The sequence below is a fragment of the Columba livia genome, chromosome 10, assembly GCF_036013475.1.
Source record: "Columba livia isolate bColLiv1 breed racing homer chromosome 10, bColLiv1.pat.W.v2, whole genome shotgun sequence".
Lineage (NCBI taxonomy): Eukaryota > Metazoa > Chordata > Aves > Columbiformes > Columbidae > Columba > Columba livia.
In genome coordinates this window covers 21244493-21261484 of record NC_088611.1, presented here as the reverse complement: position 1 = coordinate 21261484, position 16992 = coordinate 21244493, and the positions used below count along the sequence as shown (strand labels likewise).

General features: G+C 43.0%; 1 protein-coding gene across 33 annotated transcripts in view; it reads left to right on the top strand.

Annotated features, from left to right (window-relative positions):
* Window positions 1–16992, top strand: part of SLMAP (sarcolemma associated protein) — an 82446-nt gene that overhangs the window by 23487 nt on the left and 41967 nt on the right. For 26 of the 33 annotated variants that reach the window (XM_065075749.1, XM_065075730.1, XM_065075729.1 and 23 more), the window contains 10 exons: window positions 5898–6045; window positions 11102–11174; window positions 12102–12138; window positions 12590–12652; window positions 13758–13853; window positions 14138–14209; window positions 15043–15183; window positions 16059–16196; window positions 16600–16768; window positions 16854–16904. In XM_065075749.1, coding sequence (XP_064931821.1) covers window positions 5898–6045; window positions 11102–11174; window positions 12102–12138; window positions 12590–12652; window positions 13758–13853; window positions 14138–14209; window positions 15043–15183; window positions 16059–16196; window positions 16600–16768; window positions 16854–16904 — 988 coding nt within the window. Of the gene's footprint in view, window positions 1–2685; window positions 2829–5897; window positions 6046–11101; window positions 11175–12101; window positions 12139–12589; window positions 12653–13757; window positions 13854–14137; window positions 14210–15042; window positions 15184–16058; window positions 16197–16599; window positions 16769–16853; window positions 16905–16992 lie in introns of those variants that run through there. The other 7 variants (XM_065075758.1, XM_065075753.1, XM_065075755.1 and 4 more) reach the window with 2 other exon arrangements.

Sequence of the window (16992 nt, the reverse complement as noted above, 5' to 3'; positions counted from 1 at the left end):
TAGTAGCCTTTCTGTTAATAACGGCCACTTCCTAATACAAATCAAAAAGTCTGACATCTGATTTTTTCCAATGTTAAGTAGATTGTGTGGATAACTGCAGCCTCTGAAGAACAGTGTGGAGCTATTCACTAATAGTAACCTAGGGTCCTGAGCTTTTTGCCTTCAGACCGGTAAGTTCAGTTACAAATACTAGTGACTGTGGGGTTTCAGTAGTTGTTTGGGAAGTAAATGCTCTTGCCTAATGGGCACAACAGGTGGGAGATGGTGTTAACTCTGCAAGCATCCTGTCATGTTTGTCCTTTTTTGTGAATGCTTTTGATAGGCCATAATTTAAAATTCTGATAGGTGTATCCATAGACCTCACCAGTTAAAATAAGCATTGCAGTGTCGCATGGCAAAAGAAAAGTCCGTGCTGCAGTGTTTGCAGGGACAACACACCTGGAAATGTTTGCTGGGTTTTGTGGAGGAAGGTGACATTGTGCTGCCCAGGAACGCGCTCCAGCAGCTCCGGTTGTAGCAGGCGGGTGTTTGTGCACAGTTTGAGCTGCTGGTGCCTCTGGCTGTTGGGCAGTGCCCCCACCCAAGGTGGGTCCTGCCGTCCCTGCCACAGCCCCGTGTCCTCTTGAGGCAAGTCCCGCTGATTTAGCGCAGATGAAAGTGAAGCTGAACGAAGCCTGTAGTGAACTTCAAAGCACTCGAACTGTCAGGTCAGGGCAAGCAGCAGAGGGATTAATACTTTACAGCACTTCAAATACATCCAGAAAAGGCTGAACTCTGTTTATAACCAGGCTCGCTTATGCTGGCACAAAACTGCTTTTACTGCCACAGTTTATTTTGCTTGACAACAGGTATGAGCAGCCGCGGGGTTGTCCTGGCAGTGCAGTCAACAAAGCTCCAAGGGGTAAACAGCCGTGGTCCGCGGAGGAGCCGATTCCTGCCCCTGGAGCGCGGGCGGCTCGGGGAGGACGGCGCTCGGTTCCTGGGCCAGCTCAGCCTTCTAACCTTCTACATCAGAATAGCTGCATTTACACTGGGGTTACACTTCCATTTGAAAATTTAGGGTGAATAATTTTTGTCCAGTGCTATATCAAAGACGGTTAACTTTTTCTCCTTTACTGAACACAAAGAGTAAGTTGATTATTTTCCAAAGAAGTTACGAAAAACTACTAGGAAGTGGTGCTTTGCTCTGAGCACCTTCAATACTTATGGTCCCTGAGTAGTCAGCTACCACTCCTTGAAAATCCTTTTCTTCACAGCTGGTCACTCTTAGTCCCATAGCATGTGCCTGCCTCAGCTAGAACTGTTTTAAAAAGGAGATTTGCTGGGAACTGTAAAGTTCATGCATTGGTTTTGTTTCCAAATTGAAGTAGCTGGAGTTGAGTAAGCAAAGAGCTATTAGATCCATGTGTTTCAGAAATATAAAACTAAATAGAAAAACAGTTTTGCTTGATGTACCCCACCCTGTGAATTATATTTGCTTATGGAGACAAATACTTGTACGGCCTTGATAGGTGGGTGGAGTCAGGCAAGGGAGAGGAAAGGAATTTAGGATGTGTCTAAGCAGAGCAGAATGAGGAACTCAGTCAGCTGGGTCTGGAGATAATTTAGCAGATGAACTTCACTGTCCTACAGCCAAAGGACCGACCTGGAATTCAGCTGGTTTGCACAGTGAAGTCTGCTGGCACACGTGCTGCTCCCAAAATGGTAAATACCCAGAGTTAGCACTTCAAGGAAAAGAAAATGATCCTTTAATTGTATGGGAGAAGCAGCTTTCTGACTGCAGTGTGATGAATGCTGGTTGTATGGGTCTGACCCCAGTATGTATTGTTTTGGAATCTTTGTGCACAGTTCACATTGTGCAAAGTCAATGTACTTCACCTGGTAGAACACTCTGCGTGAACCAACTGAACGAGTTGTGCTGCTGCTCAGTCCGATTCCAAACCAAAATATCACTCTAGGCCGAGTACTCCCATTTCTAGACCCCTGTTTACTTGCTGAGTTTTAGTATGAGCTTTAGTACTCGGGTGCATTTCTAACGCCAGCATCAACCGTTCAGCGGTTGGTCACGCAATGTGCGGCCGGAGCGGGGAGACTGTCGCGGTCACTGCGGCGCTTGGTGGCTCAGCCGCCGCCCCCCTGGCCGGGCGGAGCACGGGGCAGAAATGACGCTGTCATCCCTTAGGGGCTGTGGTTCAGCATTTGGCAAATTATTCTAATCTTTCTGGTGTTAACGAGTGCCTCAAGGCCTGTATGGCAGGGCCCTGGAGCACCTGGGGGCTGTGTGTGTTTCTCTCACAGAAGAAATGAGGTGAGGAAAAGAATGGTAAATGAGGAGGCCCTGAAATGGGCATTCGCTTTCAGCATGAGCTGTGTAGGCAGTGAAAATATATTGAATTAATAAAATATATTAAGGATTGGCTTTCTGTAAAAGGCAATGGCCTACATTTTAGTGCTTATTATTATTATTATTATTATTATTATTATTATTATTATTATTATTATTATTATTATTAATTCAGCCATGGAGTAAGCCTGAACGTGTTGAATTAGATGCTGTGGTCTGTGTCCACGTTCTTAGATGTAGAATTTGCTCCTCTTCATGGAGTGAATCTTGTAGCTGTCTCAGTTCTCCCATAATTCTCCTCCTTGTAATTCTCACTGTAACTGTCCTGACCTGCAGGTTCACGCTGGGTTAGATGAGCAGCAGTGATGTGCTCCTAGAATGGCCAAGGATGGCTGTGCGTGGTGGCAGCCGAAGGGAGGGGGGCTGGTGCCGTTCCTGATTCACTGCCTTGCGCAGCGCTTTGGAACACACTTGGGGTTCTCTGGTGAGCGTTTTGTGCTTGGGGCGGTCTGGTTATAGGAGTGTTTGTGCTGGACACGGGGAGAACAAATGCTGCTGGTTCCACAGAAGGCTCCGTGTTATGCAGCTGCTGCTTTGGGAACTGGAGAACGCACCAAGGACGCTACATATACAAAATACCAGCGTACCACCATAAATACTAGCTATTGTATACGTGTTTGTTTCAAGGCTTGCACTTGATTTTGTTTTCTGAAGGTAACTTTTAGTAATGACACAAAAGTGATGGAGGGATTGACCTTTAAGATCATTTGAACCGGTGACAACTTGCATGGAAATAACATATGGATTTGCGCTGTGAAAGGGACCAGCGCGCTGGGTTGTTGACCAGTTGCTGCTTTAAAGACAAGATTCCTGAATCCTTTTTGCCAAGTGTTGAAGTCAGTGCTTTTCTACTTAAACATCACCTCATTGACATGGTACTACTATTATTAATTTCTTTACTAGATGCAGGAAGAAGAAAATTTTAATCCTGTTTGTAAAGACTCCAAGAGCATCACTTTTCTAAAATTTACATAATGAAACTCAGTAGCACGCAGCTGAATGAACATCAGTTTAATAATGTTAAACTGAATTGCGTTTGTCTACAGATGTTTTTCCAGTGTGGATTGTGAGGCCGCTGGTGTTTCGCGAGCTCCGTGCCGCTGCGGCTCCGCTGCGCTTCGTTCCTCTGACACTCCTGGTTCTGGGCTGGCTCGGCTGTGCCCCATCGGCACATTCTGCACACGTGTGTTTGCAAGGGACACTGATTCATCAAAAAACGGGAGAGATAAAAGGCAGCTGTTACGCATAGCAAAGAAGAGGGTGGGGAAAAGCAAATATGCGCGAGCATGTTTGATTCTCTTTGCTTGTGACTCACTTTTTCATAACAGAAAGATTTTCAAATGGAGCAGGACGCTAATTGAAAACTAACAGGAAGTAAAGAAGTAATCATCTCTGCACTGAGCTGAGAGAGGGCTCAGTGTTGTCAGATGAGGAGATTAACAAGCTAATTAGTTTGATTGGCTTTTAAACTTATAACTGTTATAAAAGCTATTATATATCATTATATATTTAAATATAGTATTTCATAATATGTTATTTAGAGCAGGGTAGGTCTGGATGCTAATGCAGTGAATGCAGACATAATTTCCTGTTCCGTCCATAATTTATGTTTACCTTTGTATTTATGACTCTTTGATTATTATTTTCTTTAATTTAAGATCAAAGACACGTGTATGGGGGAAAATAAAATCTTTCCTGTGCTGCTTTTCATGCAGTCATTCATTGCATAGACCTGCTGAACCGACATTGCCTTGGCTGCTGTGTGGAGTCCCCTCCTCGGGACACGGTGACACGTATCACAGTATGGTTGGGATTGGAAGGGACCTGGAAAGCTCATGCAGTGCAATCCCCCATGGAGCAGGAACACCCAGATGAGGTTACACAGGAAGGTGTCCAGGCGGGTTGGAATGTCTGCACAGAAGGAGACTCCACAACCCCCTGGGCAGCCTGGGCCAGGCTCTGCCACCCTCACCAGGAACAAGTTTCTTCTCAAATTTAAGTGGAACCTCTTGTGTTCCAGCTTGATCCCATTACCCCTTGTCCTATCATTGTTTGCCACCGAGAAGAGCCTGGCTCCATCCTCGTGGCACTCATCCTTTATGTATTTATAAACATTAATAAGGTCACCCCTCAGTCTCCTCTTCTCCAAACTAAAGAGCCCCAGCTCCCTCAGCCTTTCTTCACACGGGAGATGCTCCACTCCCTTAATCATCTTTGTTGCCCTATGCTGGACCCTCTCCAGCAGTTCCCTGTCCTTCTGGAACTGAGGGGCCACAACTGGACACAATATTCCAGATGGGGTCTCACCAGGGTGGAGTAGAGGGGAAGGAAGACCTCTTTCAATCTACTGACCACGTAGGCTCTGGGCTCAGGAGAGACTTACCACGTGCTGGGTGTTGTTTTCCAATGTGACATCTGAAGAGCCCTAGTGCTGGCCCCTTACTCCATTGTAACCTCACCTGTCCCTTGGCACTGTTAGTTTGAGCTTTACATCACGTTTTTGAGGGGTGCAACAGAGGCAAATAAAACCATGGAATCCTGAAAAAAACAAAACAAAACCAGTTGTTTTTAAATGAGAAACACAGGAATACATGAATTTCTCTGAAGGCCACAATCGCGTTGGGACTCGCTGAGGCCGCGTGTGCGCAGGAGGGCAGGGACCCCCGTCCCGTCGGTCCCTGCGGTGACTCCTCACCCCGCAAGGCCGGTTGGAGACGCACGGCAGCAGTTCCACCTGGCCACGCAGGGACGGTCTGTCCTCTTTCGGTGCCGTCTGCTCGTCAGCTCTTGGCCGGGTGACTCACTTCTCACCTCTTCTCGGGGCAGTTCTGACTGCAAGTCTTGTGTCATAAGCAGTTTCACATTCAATAAGTTGCTATTAAAGTTTAATTAACTCTACAAATGGATATTTACAAAGATACTTGACGATGCAGCAATCTTGAGATTAACTTAATGGTGTGAACTAGTATCCCTGAGAGGTAAAAACGTCCTACTTTTGTTTTCCTTAGTTTCAAAATGATCTTGCATTACAACTCCTTTATTCTATCCTCTGCCAAGGCTTTTCCTTGTGCCTTCCGTGCTGTTGTTCCCTATGGTGTATTTCTGTCACAGAACACTGGTACTGTAGATGTGTGAGCAGGTACAATCTTGGTGTGTTGACCAACACAAATTCTTACGTATCAGTGGCAGAAGGCGTTGGGAACAATGTCTGATCCTTTCCATGCCGGCAGTGGGGTAAGCACAGTTTGTAGCAATTATTTGCACAGTGTATGTACTAGAATTCAACTAAAAATAAAATACAAATATTTGTTGATGATGTGAAGGTGTCGCATCCTAAGAGGGTGTTTTGAGTTCGTACATTTGTCCTCTTGTACATTGGGTTGTCAAGCTATATTTTACAGCAAATAAAATTGTACTGAAAGCTGAAGTTCCATCATGTTTATTTTGTTTTTTTCCAGATATTTTACTATATTTTTTTTGTTTGTTTTTACAGTTCTATCTTCAAGACACTAAAAGTAGTAATGGTACCTTTATTAATAGTCAGAGACTGAGTAGAGGATCAGAGGAAAGCCCACCATGTGAAATTATGTCAGGCGACATCATCCAGTTTGGTGTAGACGTGACGGAGAACACGCGGAAAGGTAAGGGTCTGGATCATTCTCTGGTTTGTTTGGGGTTTGTTGGTGTTGTTTTTCCAAGTGTATTTATTCAGAACAGCTTATTACAATGCAATCTTTAGGGGAAATGCAGGTCCAGAAACGGGAGCTCAGCGGGGCTGAGCTGTGCCTCACTTAGGTTGGCTTAGAGCAGTTGTAACAGCGCGGCCTGGGCCCCTGTGCATAGTGCTGGGGGCGGAGATTGGTAACTTGGATTTATGTAACTACCTTTCTTTCGAGCTGATGAACCCTAAAGCTTCAGCAAATAATGTGGCAGAAGTATGAAACTGCATTTCTTGATAAAGTACTCGGTGTAAGTTTGAAACAAGCCAAAGCCATTCTTGTCAAGATACCTAGATAACCTAGATACCTGCTTTTTATTTCTGTGACAGCTGCTGGTTTTCGTTCCTGAAGGTACTTTCAAATGAGGATAGAGAAACGTTGCTAGCTGGAAAATGAGTTTATGGGATTTTTATTTGGTTTTATCGATATCCTCTTCCTAGTATGCACACTCGAGACCTTGTATTATAACAGCTATGCATCTGTGTTAATAAAATGCAGCCTCTGACTCTTTTCTTTTGCATTTATGGGCAGCGTTGCAGGAGTAGTTTCTTTCTCTTTCTGAAGACTGGGCTGTAAGTTAGTGATTAGATTGTAGTCAGTACTGTCAAGACTTTTTAAAGTTAACTCGTGGGTCTCTTATTTTCCGTAAGCATCGAAGTTCTGGTTGTGTGCTGAAGGATCCTCATCCAGTAATGCACAGATTGGCAATAAAACGGCGGAACTGCCGTCGCTGCTCTTCCACTTTACAGCTTTTCTGAACAAGACCTTCATAGAGCTTGTTCTTAAAGAGGGGTATATTAGGAATGAAATGAAATAAGAACAACGTTACGTTGAAATACCGGTGGTAAAGTTCTTATAAAAACCAAACCCACACCCCTCCCCAAACTGAATCCCCTAAAACCCAACAAACCAACCCACAGTACAACAGTAGAATTTTTAAACAGCATTAAGTGAACAAAACAAAAATATGAAGCCTGTTCATCTGTTACTTGAATTCTTTCTGTCCTTAGCCTGGTAGGTTGTAGTTCTCACAGTCTGGAGTATTGGAGGAAGGTTAATGAGTATGTCTGTAAAGAAAACATCGTTGAGCAATGGAGGCGGTTCAGTATTGTCTTGGAGAGCTTCTGGAGCTCCGGTATTTGTGATTCATGGTGGTGAAGGTCACATCACATTATTTCACTCCTCTCAAAAATGATGTTGCAAGGATTTAACCCCCAGATGTCCAGTTGGAATTGTCTGCGAGTTCCACAAAATGTTATTTCACACAAAGTGGTTGCAAGTATTTGTGAGTACTAGCAGTATACATGGAGTAAGTCAAAGGAATACATTGCATCTAATGAAGCTGAAACTATTCGTTTGATGAGATGCTGTCCTCACTAATATAAGCTAAATTTTGCCATTGTATTTAGACCTAAACTAATTTTTAACTTAAGATTTAGTTGGAAGAAGAATTGGCGTTGGCTTGTTTTTATCAGCAACTATTTGCATTTAGTTCGTGTGGCAGTTTGTGGGAAGTTCATCGTAAGCAGATTCTTGCCGGTGGTCGGTTCTTCCCAGTGGTTTTATGTCAGTTTTACAAAACGTGATCTCGGTGGCCTGGCGTTTGGTTGGTGATTCTCTTGGTGGGTGCTGAGGCTGTGCAGCCTTTTCGGCTTTGAACACAGGAGCCGGGCTCACGTTACCCACCGACGTGTCGAGCTCGCTGGTGGGGCAGAGCACACACAGATGGGGATGGTATCGTCGTGCTGGGGCACGGAACAGCAGCATCCAGCTCAGGCGCTCACCCTGAACGCAGCTGGAATGCACAGAAACGCTTCTTCACCAGTTCTGCCGGTAATCTTACATGTTACTGTTAACCTACTGTAGTAGTGAAACAGACGTGAAAGTAGTTTGTAAATTAGGGATTCCCTTTAAAACCATTTTGTGTTCAGATATTTACATAATGCCTTACCCGCACAAGGCGTTTCACCATTTTGCTGGGTGTAATTAGGAGGTAATGACAGAACAGGCAGAGTTTACCTGCCGGTGTAAATTCTGAATTGTGTACATATTGCTAGAATACATATATTTTATTATTCGGGCTGTGTTTTAGTAAGTAATTTTCTTGCAAATACGTTCTTGGTTTAGTTCATTGAAATAGTGGCGCACTCGGTATGTGATTTTTTTATGAGGATATCTTACATGAGCCCCGATCCCTCTGCGTTCTGCTGCTGAGCTCAAGTCATTCCCAGGCCTGCTTTAACGTTTCCAACACTCCCGCTTCCTTATTTGTCCACTTGTTATGTTACTAACGAGCGCACAGCCCTGCTCGTTTCCCTCTTCTTAGTACAGTGCTTATCTATTAATCATCTCACCGCACTCTTCTCTGTGTCACAGTGTGGTTCGTGTCCTTTCAGCGCCCGCAGTCGGGGCCGCAGCGTTCCAGCAGTTAACTGGTGCTGAGCGCCCCGCCGGGAACGAGCAGCGGGGTCAAATCATACCAGATCATTTGGGTCAAATACAGTTCATGCACTTTTTTTCTAGTCAAGTTTGGACTCTTTAAGATGTTTTTCCTCTCATGTGGTGTTTGAAGGCGCTGTGCAGGTGGGGAGACCCAGTGCGAGCTGCTGGACAGACACATGGACATCTCAACAGGGAGTTTCTTAATGTGATTTTGAGTGTTGCCATGGCTGCTGTCATCACGTTAACAAGTGAAAGTAAAAAAAAAAGCATCGTTTGCAAATTGTTGGTGAAGCAAGTGAAAAAATTAGGCAAAATAATTTCTTTTTTCCCATGTTTATGCTCCTTTCCAGCGTGAGCCCCCCCTGAGGGTTCAGGGTGCCTCTGGGTGGGTTTTTGGGGCTGTGTGTCGAAGCGTGTGGCAGTCCCGTGGAGCAGGACGGCGCAGCAGATTCGTGCTGCAGTTTCACCGGGCAGAAATGGGTGTTTTGGCCGGGTTTGTGTTGCGGGGTGAGGAGCGGGGCCAGCGTTAGGCTGCCCGCGCGGGGCGCCCCCTGGCGGCGGCGCCGTGTCCCCGCAGCCGCGCTCCGGCGCTCCGGGCGGCGCTCGGGCCGGGCCGGCCGCTCCGACCCCGCGGGCACGGGTGAGTGACGGGCCGGCCGGGGCAGCGGGGGCAGCGGGGCCGGGGGGAGGGTCGGCTCGGTCCCGTTCCGCAAACAGAGCCTGCTTTACCGCCTTTTGTTTTAAATTCCCCGAAAGGAATAATATAGCTTTGAATATAAACATTTTGTACTATCCTGTCTGGTCATCCCTATAATAACATTTTATATGTTGCTTTACCTTTCCCTTAGATTTTCTCTTTTATCTTCCAGTTATAATGAACTGTTAGCTAAAGGACAGTGTGCAGGATTTTCCTTTTTGTAAATTATGTTTTCTATTATAACCCTAGTGAAATGCTGGGTTATAATATACATCACAGTCACTGTCTGTTTGAGACCCTCTGCTAAATCCTCTCGTAGTTTTTACACAAATAAAGCTCCTGCAGCTTTTAGATGATTATTTTTTTGCAGTCTGAGTGTTGATGGAAAAACTTCAGGATTATATAATGTCAGATCTATAACCCAAAGGTAAAGTGGTTGGTCTTTAATTTCAGCTACCCTGACACTTTTCTTCTTGAAATCACTAATTCCCTGTTTATGCCTTAAAGGAAAGAGTCTTCATTATGAAAGCTGTGTGAGTGTTACATGCTACAGCTAACATTGCTAATGCATTTTTCAGTGTTTTTACAAGAAGAGATTTGTGAATTCTGGGGACCTAAGTCTGAAGCCAAAAAAGACCCCAATACCCCTGGTTTTGACAATGAGGTCCTGGTTGGTCTTGCCTGGCATGTAAATGTAATACTTTACCAGGCCAGCCTGAAAAAGCAGGGTGCTGTAGCCAAAATAATACTTCTCCAAAGCATGAGCTTTTAGCACTGAATAAAGGTTAGAACAGCTCTGTTCAGCTGGATCATTTCTCCTGTATTTTTAGATTGCATTGAGACAGCCGCCTAGAAGACCCGTCTGGTTTCCCTGGAGCGCTGCCGGTGGCCTAAAACACACATTGTCCTTTTTTCCCAAAGCCAGATTAACTGTTTTGCTGATATTAATAACCATGAAAGTAGAGCAGCTATTTGTATGTTGGTGGGTGCTTTAGGTACAGTGGTAGATGACTATATATTGATTTGTATCTGGTTTGTGGCAGTATTTCTGGGAACAGCATCTGTCTTATCTTTCCATGTAACTGGAAAGAATTTTGGCTTCCCAAATCATACAAGGGCAAAAAAAACCCAGATGTAATTTGACTGCTTGCAGTGTCATTGAAAATGGTATCAGTAATGTTTTGGCAAACATTGTGAGGAGAGGTTGAACTCGATGTAACAATTACATACTGAATTTGCTTCTCTTATTCTTTAGGATCCTTACTGAGGTCAAAGGATCTTGAATTTCGTCCTGGAGAAGCAGATTTCCTAGGGCGGCGCACAGCCCTGTGCTGCGGGTGGGAACGGGGCCGTGGGGTCTGAGTGACGCTGCTCGCGGTTCCTCTGCGTTCCCCTTGTGATCCCTGTGTTTGTCGATAACGGTCACTTGGCCGATTCCAGATGTTGGAGTGTCCAGCGACACACATTGGTGTGTTACATTTAAATCCCTGGATGTGCTCGTCAAACGGGTGGCTTGTTATTTGGTTTGTGCTCCTGCATCACCTCGTGTAGGCGCGTTCCTTTTTCCTCGTTTTATGGTCAAAACGTACGGAAACGTGGTAAACTTGCATCCTGCAGAAGAGCTGGACCTGGAGCTACGTCAGGACCCGTACCCAGCAGAACCTCCTCCCGTTTCTAACGATAAAGATCCATCTCCGGCGCTGGGGAGGGCAGAGCCGGGCACTTGGAGCCGTTTGTGCCTCAGGGTTTCTTAAAACACTTTGGTTACTATAACATTAAGCATTGAACTTCAGTTAAATAGTAACAACTCGTGATGACTTACTGTTTGTTTCTTTTCAGTTACCCATGGATGTATAGTCTCCACAATCAAACTATTTCTTCCAGATGGGATGGAAGCTCGATTGCGATCAGAGTAAGAATAAATATGTGTCTGCCAAAGCTAAACTGCTGTATAATGAGGGTTTGAGGGATTTATGTTTAAATCGGCATAAGAGCAATTTCTTTTCCTGTGATCACGCAAAGAAAAGAACTGAGGGCACGGTTCTTTTACAGGCATTATGAGAAAGAAATCTCGTTTGCTTGTTGTTTTTGGAAATAAAGACAACTATGAAAGAATAAACAAGTTCTAAACAAGAATAAGAGGGTCCTTATCAAGTTGGGATTTTCTGACTTTATTTGCCATAGCTGAGTGCCAGCTACACATGACATAACTTTAATGATCTTCCATCCCCAGCAGTTGTATACTTTTGACTGCTTATTTAAATATCCTTTGATCATCAACATGCAGAAGTATTTGCATGAGGCTTTCCGGTGTGTTATGGGAAATTCTCTGTGTAATTGCATGTCCTAATAAGAAATTGTAGAACGTATGGTGTTATGTTTTTAGTTGTGACGAGAATGTGCAAATACAATATCCACTCTAATGGGAGTGCACAGAATACTCTAAGTTACTAAGTATTATTTTACTCTGTTGAATTTGTGAACTAGAGTAGTATATCCACCACCTTTTCGTATCTATTGTTTGTGCTTGTAAACTGGTTTAAAGCTTAATAAATCAGTTTTTAGAAGTCAGGTATTATGTAACTACTAAAATAAAAGTTGCTAAAGAGAGTTTTTAGAATAGACCTTGGATTTGTAATTTGGAAATAGTTCTGTAACGTTGAAAATGTTGCTCAGCATCACGTTAACTGGTTTTGCATGTTTGTATATTAGCTCTTCATTTTTATCAGAAGAATAAACTTAAATACAAAGCATCTTGGTTAAGCGCACAGCACTAGGGGTCTTCTAGATTTTAGAGCTGCTATTGGTGTCCACTGCTTAATTTTGTTTTGTTTTCTAGTGTTATCCATGCTCCATTACCAAGCCCTGTTGACAAGGTAATTGCAGGAATGTGGTGTTTTCTGCCCTGTTCAGCCCTGTGCCCGTTTCTGACTTGGTGAAGTCCCGTTCCGTTTAGATAAGTTCTGGTTTAATATTCTGAGTGACACTGAAGGGAGAGAGGCTGCTGCAGTGTCACATTTTGTGCGCCTTGTTTCTTTTCTGTCAGTTTAATCTCAACGGAAACAAAGCCGTAAAATCTCTGATGCATTGATGGTTCAGGAGCTTGCAGAGACATGAACACAGTGGGAACTCAGGCCAGAGCTGGCAATTCTAGAATTAAATCAAAAAAAGCAACCGAACAGAAAAGTAACAGAACAATAAGCGATTGAAAATACCAGTTGTTAGATAATCTTAAATTTGTCTTCATGATCTAAATTATGAATGTTGTTACTTGATCTTAATGAAGAATCCGAAGCCATTTTGATTGATAAATTCCTTTATTTCCAGGTTGCTGCTAACACTCCCAGTATGTATTCTCAGGAATTGTTTCAGCTTTCACAGTATCTACAGGTAACTTTTCTCTTGACGTCATTGTTCAAAACACAGATCTTATGCTTTATATATCTTTGTTTGGCTTCCATTTTGTAAACTGGAACACGATAAGCGTGTACACACCTTTTTCTGTAGTGAAATAATGTAAAACGTTATTGGCCAGAGAGGGGGTAGATGAACCATCCCTGGAGACATCCCAGGCCAGGCTGGACGGGGCTCTGAGCAACCTGAGCTGGTGAAGATGTCCCTGCTCATGGCAGGGGGGGCACTGGGCGAGCTTTAAGGTCCCTTCAACCCAAACCATCCTGCGAATAGGCTTTGGCTGCCAAATGGCATCACATTAAAGTGTGAGCTAACATATATAGATCAGCTCTTTAGAAAGGATTATAAAATCCGCTTTCTGGACAAGATGTGAAAACATTCCCACTGGTAGTTTCTAGTAGCTTTAATTTATGTGTAGTTCTACCGACTTCTGCCTGTTTTTCTTTGATAGTGGCAGTTTTTATTTATTCACATCAACGATGAGGCGTTTGAGATGGACTTTAACGTGATATGTATTTGCTGCCATAGCAGGAAGCAGCTCAGGCAGATGCTCTTTGCTTGGGAGGCCAAATACTTTGTCACCAATCTGTTCACCCTCTGTATCCTGGAATTGTTAATGAAGATGCTCTTCTGTCTTACTGTCCTAAACCAGAAATCAAACAAACCCAGTAGTTTTTGCTTGGCGTTCTTCTTCTGGGACACGGTTTGAGGATGAGCAGCTCATCGCACAGGAGCTGCCGAGCTGCCTTCTGCTGTTTACTATTTTGTTACTCAAATTATTGACGAAAGTCAAAGCATTTTTAAGTCTTGGAAAGAAAAAGTTGTTACTATGTGTACTTAACGTATGCATGGAATATGAAGGTTTTTTGGAACCTAAGGTTATAGGATAATATTTACTAATTAACATATCCAAACAAGTGGGTGGGTGGGTGGATGGATGGATAAAATGGGATGGGCCTGTTGTAGTTTTGAATTACGTGGCAGTGCTTCCTACTCAGATTTCCTCTTTTCCTTTGTATTTTGGTGTCTTTTATGTTGCTTCTGTTCTGCTGAACCGCCGGCTGCTCTGCTCTCTCGGTAGGAAGCCTTACATCGGGAACAAATGTTGGAACAGAAGCTGGCAACCCTTCAGCGACTGCTTGCTGTCACGCAAGAGGCTTCAGATACTAGTTGGCAGGTATCTGCAGGCATCCTTTTCTTTTCTGCACTGAATTATGCAGCAGCATATGAATTTTAGCTATTAATTTACAAACAATGGGGGAAAAAGGCAGCCAAAAGAATTAAAAGCTTATGGCAGTTCTCTTACACTGTGCAAAAGATGACGTTTAGTAGTGGTTACGTACCAGTTTGAAATAATCAATAGTAGTAAATACTCCATCAAAATTCACATCTTTAAAGCAGAACTCTGCTGGAACTACGTGAAGAACTCATCAATACTAAGGTGACGCTTTTTTCTGCCAGGCTTTAATAGATGAAGACAGGCTGCTGTCACGCTTGGAGGTTATGGGCAACCAGTTGCAGGCGTGTTCGAAGGTAAGAGGCTCACTTAACGTCTAATTCTGGGACCGCTGGCAGAGCTCTTTGGAACTGTGCTGAAATGAGCTTGGTATAGGAAAGCAGCTGGAATGTAAACTTTCTGAAACCAGCCTGTGCTGTTTGGATAATCTGAATTGCGTGAAAACTGTACATCTTTTCTGTATTTCATGGAATCATTTAAAATCTAGATAAACAGCTATTTTTCACAGTTTTTGAGCTTAAACTGATTTCTTTTGTATACACATTGAAACATGTATGTACTGTAATGCAGAAAGGCAGTTTGTCATCAGTGAGGAGGAACGATTCTGCCCTATACCCTATGGATGGTTCTTTCCGAACAGGGACTTCAGAAAAGGCGTTGATGAGCTGTTGGATATTGAGAGACAGAGTAACAAGTGTGCTCTGCCCTGATTGTTGTTCAGGCCACCTATGCCTGCCTTAAATTTCTTCTTTTATTTTTAATTCCTCTAAATTGCTTAGTTTTAAGCACTTTTTTTGTATGTCCGTCTTGCAGATGGGACCTCGTAGGCTTCTGGTTTGTCAAATCGTGGGTCTTCTAGGGTTGGCATTGTCTTAGCAGTGTCCAAAAACCCATCTATTACCTGTAATCAAAGCTGATCACTGAACCTGTGCTGCCATGCACGCCCTTCAAAAACAACTGGTTTACATTCAGTCATGTCAAGACTCTTTGATCACTGATTTACCCATCACATTTTCCCATCTACCAGAAATTGCTAAACATTTTGCAGTAGATGAGGTCTTATCACAATCTGATATATTTAATCTGCAAAACACTGATTTATACTCTAACTTTGAATTATCTTGCACAGAATCAAACAGAAGACAGCATACGAAAAGAGCTTATTGCATTACAAGAAGACAAACACAACTATGAGACGACAGCCAAAGAGTCCCTGAGGCGGGTCCTTCAGGAGAAGATCGAAGTGGTCAGGAAACTGTCCGAAGTGGAGGTACCGTGGTTCTGCATCGCGCCTCCTGGAAGTGCTGCAGCGGTTCCACCTGCTGCCGCTCGCATCCCTGTTCTGTTTCCTGTGGGGTTTATTTCTCCTGTTGGACAACACTTAGATAGTTAATGAGAAACTATTCTTGAAGCAACTCCTTTTTCTGCCTTTTTCTTAAAATCCAGGAAGCTGTCTTACAGAACTATCTATGTGTGGGAAATAAGTGAGGGGAAAATGACATACACACATTAGACAAAAATGCTGTTAGACTTGTATAAACTGTAAAATTTATGGAAATATATGCTAAACCACTCATACAAATTACACTTAAAGAGCTTTTCAGGTTACAAAGTGTTGGATACTTTTTTCAGATAAGTTCTCTGCCTCTGTATCTCTCTACTAACTTCTGCTTTATTTTCTCTTTCCATTGTCATTATTTGCTACATTCCATTAGGTCAAGAAATATCATACGGCTTCAAATTAAATGCCCCAAGTGCCTACCCTCTTCATGCTTTTTAGAGAATGTGGTGCATGTAATACTGTAATAAATAACCTGTGAGGTTTCAGTTAAATAGTTTTTGTATTGTAATAGTTCTTGGCAGAAGAGAATAGGACAGACAGATCACACATTTCAGTTCGTTATTGCTATAAATGACAATTATTTGTATAACGTATTGTGGTTTGGTTTTTTCTTTTACACACGTGTGTAAGTAGAACATTACAGAGATTTGTACAGATAATGGTTTTGCCAAGACTCGATCTGTTCACAAAGCGGTTAAATGTGATTAGATTAGATGCACTCTTTGGAAAATATAGCTCAGCTTCTGTGCTTGGTAGTTCATTAGTCTTATTTTTATTAATTGCATAATAATGCTGTCTTACAGCGGAGTTTAAGTAATACAGAAGATGAATGTACTCACCTGAAAGAGATGAATGAGCGGACTCAGGAAGAATTAAGAGAATTAGCTAATAAGTACAACGGAGCTGTAAATGAAATTAAAGACCTTTCTGACAAGCTAAAGGTAATGACAGAACTTCATCTGACTCAACATGATACTATAATGCATGGAACAAATAAATACAATTGAATTTCTAATGCAGCAATCAAACAAAGGTTGAGAAACTTTAAGCAAACAGGTAAATGAAAGAAGGACTTCAGGAGACTTTGGGTGTTCATTAGTTTTTGGGCCCTGACACTGTTCCTGTAAAACTTGGGTTTCTCAGACAAAACGGGAGTTGAGATATTATGAAATACTTTCTGTTATTGTGCTTGAAGTGAAATTTATAGAAAAATAGCAGCAGAAAAATGTTGGATTTTCTTTATCTGACTAGCACAGAAAGTTACTTATGTACATACAGTTACAGAAAAATCAAGGAAATCTATTCTTCTAGGTGTTAATTTTGATTGTTGGGGGGATTGAGCAGGTAGCAGAGGGAAGACAAGAAGAAATCCAGCAGAAAGGACTGGCTGAGAAGAAAGAACTGCAGCACAAGATCGATGAAATGGAGGAGAGGGAGCAAGAGCTTCAAGCGAAAATCGAAGCTTTGCAGGCCGACAACGACTTCACCAACGAGCGGCTGACGGCGCTGCAAGGTTGGTCACTACGGGGGAAGGAACCTGGATTGTCTGTCTTTCTTTTAATCTGTGAAACATCTTTTTCTTGGCCTTCTGTTTACAGTACGGTTAGAACACCTTCAGGAGAAAACTCTTAAAGAACACAACAGCTTAGGTAGGTGTGATCGGTTTCTTGTTTCAAGCTGGTTTCCGGATTTTCTTTTCATTTACTTTTAGTGTAATCCTCTTATAGTCTAGGGGTC